Below are 10,177 nucleotides of genomic sequence, written 5' to 3' on the forward strand. Positions count from 1 at the left end.
GTCAGAATGAATATTTTATTATTTAGTTATAAGGTAAATTGCTGAAATTTCCCCTAAAGTTTCTGACCATTGCTGAAACCTCCCCTAAAGTTTGATAATTGCAATCACCTCCCCTGAAATTTCTAACATGGTTGCTAGCAAATCCACTATGTTAGAATTCTAAATGTTTATTTTCCAATTTTTTTTCTTCCTATCAATAAAACCCTTCCAATCTCTTTTCTGAAATTGATTTATTTTCCAAATTCTCAATTAGGTTGTGTTTGGTTGCAATGCAAATAAATTTGCACTGATGCAAAACTATAACAGTGCAAATGATTTGAATGTAATTTCCAACTTATTTTTTCTTTAAATTTTAACTTATTTTGTTTGATTGTAGTGCAAATGAAGTAAATTAAGACATTAAGCAGAATAAGGAAAAACCCCAAAACAAAATTAAACAAGAATATGTATTTTTTTTCATTTGTACTCCCATGCATTTGTACTAGTGCAAAAAAAATTGCACTGCAACCAAACACAGCTTTAGGCTCAGTTTGGAAGGAGTACAAATACAAATATGTATAGTACAAATACATACAAAGTAATGTCAAATACAAGGTTTTGCACTCATATTTGTATTTATACCCCTTCCAAGCCAAACCTTAATATCAATCACTCAAAGGTAAAGCTGCAATTTCTTTTTTTTCATAGGTAAAGCTGCAATTTAGACCCTTTTTTTTTATTCATGAAGTTTGTATTGTTTTTTTTTTCTTTCTGTAGAAACCAGACTCAATAATATCTACATCGGTATTTTAAGGATTTTCATACGTTAGATGATTCTAACAAAGGGGGTCTAATTGCAATTGTTAAATAATTTAAGGGAGATGATTGCAATTACTAAACTTCAGGGGAGGCAAGGTGCCAATCAGCTGGTTGATAAAGTCTCCTGCTGATTGTAGCAAAGACTTGGGATTGAACCCCACCTGCATCTGGATTGAGGGATGAGCTACTCTCCGTTGTGTAGCCCTTGGAGTTAAAAAAAAAACAAAACTTCGGAAAGGTTTTTAGCAATGGTCAGAAACTTCAGTGGAGGTTTCAATAATTTACCCTTAGTTATATTATGTTTTAAAACCGAGCCAGAAGGTTGAATAGTAACCCACTAAACAGATCATACAAGTCACCGGTTCAATCATCTGGCTCATGACAGAGTCAATACATTTTTGTACCATAGCAAGTTAGAGGTTGATCTAAATCGGGATTATAACCAAATTACCGGTCTAACCAACCGGGTCAACAACAGTTATAAAACACTGGCTAGGATAGGATGGTGGTTATAGAGTTGATGTGGAATATATGAATCAAATCAAGGGGTTCCCCTATTTGATGCACGGTCTAGATCGACCATATCATCGGTCTACATGGTCAAAATATATGCAATTTGATAAATAAATTATGGTTAAAAAAGGGAAAAGTTGTCATCAACCAATAATAGACTTGATGGGCGAAAAACGTGTCTAACATGTCTGTGGAAGGAGAAAGAAGAAGAAAAGAATAACTGAAGTGGGTAGAGAACTCCATATGTAAAAAATGAGGCCTTGGGTTGGGCAAAACATTAGCCCATCTTTTTGGTGGGCCTTGAAAATAGGATCAAAGTCATGCAAATAATATCTAGCCCATCTTGTCTATTCTAGGCCAAGCCCATGTTCCTATCCCTAATCTGAAATGACTAAAATATCCTTAACAATTAGCATAATTTCAACGGGTCTGCCTGTTTTTCCTTTGCAGTCCTCGCTTTCTTTTTCGTGCTCCTCAAGTCGCCACAGAGTACGCTATTTTTTTCGTCATAGGAGAGCGCGCACACACACAACGCAGAGAGACGAGGGGGAAGAAGAAAGCAAAACGGATCAAAGAGATGGAGTGTGTTTTCGGACTGGTTGGTAACGGTTTCGCTCTGGTGGTGGCCGATACTTCCGCGGTACACAGCATTTTGGTTCATAAATCGAACGAAGACAAGATTATGATCCTTGACTCCCACAAGCTTCTGGGCGCTAGCGGTGAAAGCGGTGACAGGTCTCTCTCTCTCTCTCTGGAGTTCCCGCTGTTTCCACTGGATTGAGAAGAATTTACAGTAGATTTTGTTTTGTTTCTGAATATTGTTTTTGTTCATTAAAATAATGCAGAGTTCAATTTACGGAGTATATACAGAAGAACGTGGCATTGTATCAATTCCGTAACGGGATCCCGTTGACAACCGCAGCTGCTGCGAATTTCACTCGGGGCGAACTCGCCACTGCGTTGAGAAAGGTTCCATCTTTTCTCATGATTTCGATTTCTTGTTATTTTCCTAATTTAGGGTCTGTTATAAATTTTGAAATTCTAGGGCTTTGGACTTTATTATAGCTCTTTTTTTTTTATTGTATGTAGTTGTTCTAGTCTGATGTTGGAAAATGTCTAGGTTTTCAGCTTTAAGTAAAGTTGAATTTCTGGGGTTACAGTTTTAGGTTTAGTTTTGTAGGAAGTGGTGACTTTCGTGTCAATGTTTGCTTCATTTTTTTAAGCACTTTGGTCTTCCAATTGCTGATTAAGATGTCTTTTCATTTTCAACTTGAGGGCTTCTCTATTTGGTGCTTCGTAGCTTCATTTTTAACTTTGACTGTTCATGTTACCCTGTTGCCTTGTTGCAGTTTGTGTTTAGTTTTTTTTTTTTTTGTCAATACTAATTATGCTTCAAAGAACATCCCCTCTGGAGTTTCAGTTTATAAATGATAAGGTTATGTACTACAGTGAAATGTTATGTATTGGCATACTGAGAGAGCGGTGACCTACTAGACATAAAACAGCTAGAGGAATTGAATGGCTTGGCACATTACTGTTATGTTCTTTTGCTATTTTATTTGCTATATTACACGTTTATATTGGAAAATATAAATGATGATAACAGTAACTCTAGTGCATGATGCGTATGAAGAAGATAAGCAGTTATTTGATTTTCATATTAACGTGAAATCTAATAGTCTCTTTGTGTGTGCACATCCCCATGCACGTGAAGGAAGAATGGAATGTTAATGGACTATCGAGAAGTAAGGATTTTCAGCATTTACCGATTAAAAGAGAAAAAATAAAGAATTGATAAAGTTTTGATGCGTAGGAATTAGATGGATGGCAATCTACCATTGAAATATGGAGAATTAACTGTTCATGCAAAGATGAATTTAGAGCATCCTGAATCCTGATGCAGAACCCACCCAACAGAAGTTAATTGAGGTGACTGTAATAGAAGCAAGCCGGAATTAGGGCACAAAGCACATAGCTTGTTTGCTTGTTTTGTCACTTAGCTTCAATATTCCTGACAAACGGGGATAGACAGAATGTAGAAGAGTTATAAAAATTAAGAAAACAAGGGATTATATAGAATTTATAAGTGGGTAAAAGGTCAGCTGAAGCAGTGCTCGCAGGTTGACTGAGCAACTTGGAAGGACTGGTTAGAGGCTTGGGAAGGTCATAGTGTCATACAGTTTAAAACAATGAGGAAATCTCTACTCTTCTAAGATAAATGCTTAAGCATATAGCAGTAGCAATAAAGAAGAGAAAGAGAACTATAGTTAGAGAATGACCTGCTTAGTTCTCTAATTATGCAAGAGATGTGTGTATGCCTCGAACCAGGGATCACTTTAATTGTTCTATAGGTATACAAGAGATCCACATGTACTTGGATGAATCAACTAAAATCCTCCCACCCCTATTATGATACTTGTAGTGATGCCTAGACATGACAACTAAAAATTTAGATTCCATTCCCTTCTTTACCGTACAATTGTTTGGGGGGAGGGGTACATGAATTTGAGAAAAAAAGGGCCATCTGATGTACAACAATCTTTTCTCCAAACCAGCCAATGGCAGGGGGATATATAAAAAACATCACTTAGTAAAATGGGATCAGCTATATCATCCTAAAAAACAGGTGCATTATGCATAGGGAGAGTAAGAGTGATGAGTAAAACATTATTGAGTAAGTGGTTGTGGAGATTTGGGGTAGAGATAGGTTCTATGGAGGAGAATAATTGCAAATGTGTGGGGGAGGGGTATAGAGTGGGATTTTAGAAAGATGAATATTGTGGGTAGGGAAGTTTTTTTTTTTTTTTTTTGTTAAGCAAGACATTCATTAAACAAAGAAACAGAAACAGAGGGGAACTAAACACCACTAACCTAAACTACCAACACCTAAACACAAGGAACTACAGAACAGAAGCACTACTAACCTAAACTACCATCCCAGATGGGGTCTTGAGATTCAGCTGCTAAAGAAGCTCTAACCAGTCCGGCAGGCTCCACCAAGATCCAGTATAATCTAACTTGCCTCTAGAAGCCAGCAATAGGCCTGTAAATGGTATCCGGAAATTCGAATGATTCAGATGGAATAAACGGTCAAATTCGAATATAATTTTTGTACCGATTATTTAATCGGATCGAATTCGAATACATACTGATTCAATTCGATAAATATTCGAATTTGATAATAGATATTATAATATATAAATATATTATATTCTAATTTGACTAACTTGTAGTACACCCTTTACACACGACCCAAAGCGTCACCTGTATCTACTTATTATAAAAGACAAACAAAACCACTTTAATTGACGAGCCTTTCAACTTTTTCGTTTAACGAGATACCAAAAGCCTTCTTTTGTATATCTCTTGCCCCCTCTTTCTCCTCCCTCTCCGTCTCTCCTTCTGTATTTTAGTTTCTTTAATTTCTGCAACACTTTTCATTCTCACACTAAGGATGAAAAGTGTAGCTCCTTCTCCCGTATTTTAGTTTCTGCAACACCTTTCATTTTGGCGCTCAGGATGAAAAGTTTAGAGAGAAAGTAAGGAGAACCAGCTTCTATCGAAGACGAAAGGGCTTCTGAAGATTAAACTTCAACTTCTGTCGATTGGGGCCATTATCCAAGACTTCTTACTCTTCCTTTGTTCTCTCTCTCTCTCCCTCTCTCTCTCTCTCTCTCTCTCTCTCTCTCTCTCGTTTCTTCTTTCTTCTGAATTATGAGTTTTTTTTTTTGTTTATTTTCTTTCTTGTTTTAGATTTTTGAGGCTTTCTTTTTTGCATTGTTAACAAGTGATGATTTTATTTTTTGTGTTTTTTTTTTTTTGCGTTGTTCACATGCAATGGTTGTTTCTCCTCTTTAATTTGGTTTTTAGATTTACAGTTTTCTCTGCAAAATCAGTTATAATCGAATATTCCACATTTTAATCGAAATCGAATTCAGTTGGGATTTCTGAATATCCGACGGATTTCAAATCGAATTCGAACAACTTATTTTGCAATTGAAATCGAATTTGAACATGGCCTGATTCGATTCAAATTCGCTCCGTTTACAGGCCTAGACAGAAAATGAGCAGAGCCATTAAAATCTCACTTGAAGTGCCTGAACACAATTCCATCATTTAAACAGTTGAAAGTATGATTCAGCAAAGGCCACACAGCAGGGGTGCAGTTAAAAGACTTCTTTTGAGTGTTTTAATCAAATTCAGGGAGTGACAAAAAAAATTCCAGGTTCCTCAGACCCATCTTCTTAACACAAGCAACATTCTCTAATGGCATAGTATTCTGCATACTCAGCTGAAACTGATTTACAAGGACCACATTTACCAAAAATAAACAAGCCAGCACTGTTTTTTATCAGAAAACCAAATCCACTTGAACCTTGACTCAAGAAACTGCCGTCAGCATGGACTATTAACAGATCCGGCTCTGATGTTGCTTGAGCTGAGCTACTGGGGAGCAATTAATCTGTTGATTCTGGAGAGGAAGCTGCCATCACTTCCTTCATCAACCTGTTAGCAGATATAAGAGTAAATATTGGGTTGGGCTGAGAACAGTTAAATATAAACTCATTCCTAGCTTTCCAAATACTCCAGAGAAGAATAGCAGAGAATTCAACAATAAAATCTTTATCAGAACATGCTTCCCAAGCTTGTTTCAGCCACCATTTCCACCCATCAGCAAAGGATGGATAGGAGTTAAACTCCCTGAGGGATAAGCCAAGTCTGCTTCCAAACCAAACAGCTCGAGCATGATCACATTCCAGAAGGGCATGGACAATGCTCTCCTTTGAGCCTTCACACAATGGGCAGAGGTCTGAGTTACCAATTCCTTGGTGAACTAGTTCAGCTTTAACTGCCACACTATTTAAACAACATTTCCAAATGAAGTGCTTTTTTTTTTTTTGAAAAGAAGATAACTTATATTCAAAAAGTGGGGGGAAGGGATGTACAAACAGGCCAAAAAACACAAAAAGAAAAGCCTGTATCAAACTAAAGATGGTAAAGAGATATCATTCTACAAGAAATCCCTTCCCAACCCTTGCTTTGCTAAGGCATCTGCAGTTCTATTGATCTCCCGGGGAATCCATCTAAAGGTGCAATTCAGCAAAGAAGACAGCTTGTGAATTTCTGCAAGGAGGTGAGCTAGCTTCCAAGAACCCTCATCTGAATCTTTTGCCACTTGATTAGTAACTGCTAAAGGACTGAAATGATTGTTCTTAGCAATTCTTAAACCTTCTAGAAGAGATTGGACTTAAGCTTCAGAGGCATCTGCAGCTTGGATTGGGCCACTAAAGGCCCACAATATATCTCCTGTAGAGTTTCTCACAGTACCTCCTATTCCAGCAACTGATGGAAGCTGCAGCTACCTTCTAAAGCTGCCATCAAACTGCAGCAAGTAATCACTGTCTTCAAAGATTCTTCTATTCCTTTCTTCCCGTATCCCCCACATCACCACATGAATTACTGCTTTCAAAAAGAGTTTCCTCTTCCCCCATCTTTGGATTAGCCCACTGGATAACAAAATCAGTGACTGAGTTTGGAGGAGTCCAGCTGTAGTTTCTATCTAGAAGTGCTTTATCCTAGGGGGGGTTTTAAATTCCAGGTCCTCTTCCAATGGTTTGCATCTAAACCCAAGCTATACTCCTCACTGTTTTGGGTTACAGTCCTTTTATAGGCAATCTGATAGTCAGCTATGGGGGCATCAAAATTAGCTTGGACCTTTGCTCTATCCCATCCAAAGTTTTGTTGGTCAAATAGGTCACTGACCCATTGGATGCTTGCATTATTTGGTTTTGGGCCCATTGGTTTGAAGAAAGGGATCCCGTAGCCACGGATCCTCCCAGATGTCAATGTTGCTACCCTTAGCTATGCTCCAGCAAGATCTCTCTTTTAAAATGTCCCTCCAAGCAAGTAAGCTTCTAAAACCTCATGAGCAATTTATTGGTTCTTTGACACTCCAAAAGTTCTTTCCCCTAAGGTATCTTCCTTCAATTACATTGGCCCAAAGGCTGTTTTTGTTCTCAGCAAATCTCCAAGCCTGTAGGGAAGTTAATATACCCTAGATCGAATTGGGTGAAAGAAAAGAACATCACAACTAAGGAACATTTTGAAGTAAGGAATGTGCAGGTTGTATGGAGTCCAATTTTCTGACGTCTGTTGTTACGTGTTAGAGAGTTTGAGGAATGTATACAGTTGTCCAAATGGCCAAAAGAGACAGATGGTTTGCCACCAATACATTATTGCCAAATGGTGGAAAGAATGCTCAAATTGGTGCTTACAGTAAAATCATTTTAAGATACTTTTTTCAAGAATCAGATTGAATACTCTGATAGTCTGATATTAGAGTAATGTGGCCTTGTGAGGAAAATCCAGTACTGCCAAGAGCTGTTTTGTGACTACTTTTTCATAATAGCATTCTCATAATGGATCATCTGAAAAGCAAGGGTTTTTGTTTGGCAAGCTAATGCATCATTTGTGGTAATCATGAAATTATGTGTCATCTATTCATCAATTGCAGCATTTCAGATTTTATTAGGAGATTTTTTGCTGCTTTGTGCAGAAGGCCTAGACACGATCCAGTCCTTCCAAAAGAGATTTTTTTTTTTTTCTAAATGGCCATCTTTTTCTTGTAGTATAAAGACAAAAATATTTTGGAGTACAATTCGTTTTGCATTCTGTTGGAGTATATGAAGAGAAAAATAGAAGAATTCTTTTATGGAAGATCTAGACTCTAGAGGTACTAGAAGAGTTGTGGCTGATATTGGGTCTCTCTTTATGGATTGATCACTCACTCATCCTGTATTTAGAGACTTATCTTGTTCTTCATTTGGAACATTCTTTTATGGAGAAATAGAAGAATTCCAAAGACTTATCTAACATGTGTAACTATGTAATGTTCATAATGTGTGTGTGTGTGTGTTTTTTTTTTTTTTTTTACTTTTTATTTGTAACCATACAGTTGGCTGAGTTGGGTTTCAGCATGGAATAGAATGTAAATTCTCCTTTTTATTTTAATAAAATTTCTTTTCCTTTGCTATAAAAATGTACTTTAGAAAATACCAAACTTCTAGGATGTTCATTCATTTAACATGTTCATATTGTTATATTTATCAAAAAGAAAAACATGTTCATATTGTTTTCCTTTGCATAGAAAATTCCAAATAGTTGGGACTAAGACTGATTTGAGTTTTTTTTTCTTTAATAAATAAGATAAGAGTTTATTAACAATGGGACAAAGAGTTCAGTTATGCTGATTACAAATTTGGTTATTACATTATGGAATTAAGTCAAGAAAAGGGACAAGAAATCCCATGTACAAGGCTTACATGGTCTATAGTATTACAAATCATGCACAAGATTTACAATCTATGCAGCCTCTAAAGATTTGAAAGTGATATAGTGCCAGTAATTATAAGGATGAGTGAAACATGAGCCTTTAGAATCTGTCAAAATCAATGCCCAGAAAAAGATTACAGTGTGCATAAGATTGCCTATGCATTTTAACAAGTCAGTCAATGTGGCATCTAGGAGGGAAAACTGCTTGTGCAATTGCAAAATCTTGATCTGATAGTTACCAAAATAAAAATATTGAGCTCACAAAGTATACAAATATGAGAATGTGGGTTTGAGTTTGAGAATGGACACTCTGTCCAAAAAATGCCAAAGATTAGGTTCATGTCTTGTTTACCTCTCCCAAGACCCAGATAACCAGGGCCAGCATTGGATAATGGCCTTTAGTTAATGTGATATCTTGGATATCACCTAGTAGCACCCAAGGTGGGTACCACACCTAGGTTGATTGTGCAAAACCCATTATTAGATGCATAAGATTAATTCAATTATTGCCTATGGCTTGTTAAAAATAATAATTATTATTCTGAAAAGAATGGATGTAATAAGTATTACAAGTGTACATGTTAGTTTCCTATTAAGCATGGGTGAGATAAAGGGGCTAAAGATTAGAGGATCAGGTTTCTCTTGATGGATTTAATATTTAATTTCTTCTATGATACCAGTTTTTTTTTTATCAGTAATACCAGTTAACTATATATAGAAGTGCTTCATTCTCTTGTTATATACTTGGGTATACATGGCCTAGGGAGTAGAGATGCCAAGAGTCATTTGCCCATCTTGGCTAAATGATTTTTACCTTGATGGAAAAAAGAAATATTTACCTTGATGGGAAAAAAGAAATTGTGTTTTAGTTGACACTGAAATGATCTAATAAAAGCACATAAGGTTGCCTCAGAAAGAAACCCTTTTCTAAATATGCGCACTTGCATGTGTGCATGCCTGGGATACACTGCTTTTATTGTAAGTCTGATGTTGTTACCTTCTGTGTTTTTTCAGAGCCCATACTTTGTTAACATCCTTCTGGCTGGCTATGACAAGGAGACTGGCCCATCTTTGTACTACATGGACTATATTGCCACCCTTCACAAGATTGAGAAGGGAGCATTTGGTTATGGATCCTATTTTTCTCTGTCCATGATGGATAGACACTACCACAGCGGAATGTCAGTTGAAGAGGCAATTGATTTGGTTGACAAATGCATAGTGGAGATTCGATCCAGGCTGGTTGTGGCACCCCCAAATTTTGTCATCAAAATCGTTGATAAAGATGGTGCAAGGGAGTACGCCTGGCGTGAATCCATCAAAGATGCCGCTGCTCTTCCTCCTACTACTGCCTGAACTGCTTATGGTTTTGGTTGGAGACCACTCCATTTCCTTTTTCCTTCCATTCAACATGGGGGATTGCTTTGTTTTTCATGGGACTTAATGACGTTCTTTATTTCGTTGCTGTTGGAACTGATGACATGTATACACACATTCTAGTATTCAAGCGTTTGAGAGGTTTTGACAATTGACA

The 10,177-nt window shown here is 36.9% G+C and overlaps 1 protein-coding gene across 1 annotated transcript; it reads left to right on the plus strand.

Moving 5' to 3' along the window:
- The first annotated feature begins 1,769 nt into the window (after positions 1-1,769).
- On the plus strand, positions 1,770-10,177 carry LOC104596581 (proteasome subunit beta type-2-B). The gene is made up of 3 exons (XM_010257816.3): positions 1,770-2,046; positions 2,157-2,280; positions 9,658-10,177. The coding sequence occupies exons 1-3, from the start codon at positions 1,889-1,891 to the stop codon at positions 9,997-9,999; spliced, it is 624 nt and encodes a 207-aa protein (XP_010256118.1). The 5' UTR covers positions 1,770-1,888; the 3' UTR covers positions 10,000-10,177.

Source organism: Nelumbo nucifera, chromosome 1 (genome assembly GCF_055504915.1).
Source record: "Nelumbo nucifera cultivar China Antique chromosome 1, China Antique-T2T, whole genome shotgun sequence".
Taxonomy (NCBI): domain Eukaryota; kingdom Viridiplantae; phylum Streptophyta; class Magnoliopsida; order Proteales; family Nelumbonaceae; genus Nelumbo; species Nelumbo nucifera.

Bases quoted from the DNA above. Each gene is read 5' to 3' on its own strand.
- LOC104596581 (XM_010257816.3), top strand. From the start codon at position 1,889: ATGGAGTGTGTTTTCGGACTGGTTGGTAACGGTTTCGCTCTGGTGGTG. The intron at 2,047-2,156 runs GTCTCTCTCTCT...AAAATAATGCAG, and splicing joins AGCGGTGAAAGCGGTGACAG to AGTTCAATTTACGGAGTATA. The intron at 2,281-9,657 runs GTTCCATCTTTT...GTGTTTTTTCAG, and splicing joins TCGCCACTGCGTTGAGAAAG to AGCCCATACTTTGTTAACAT.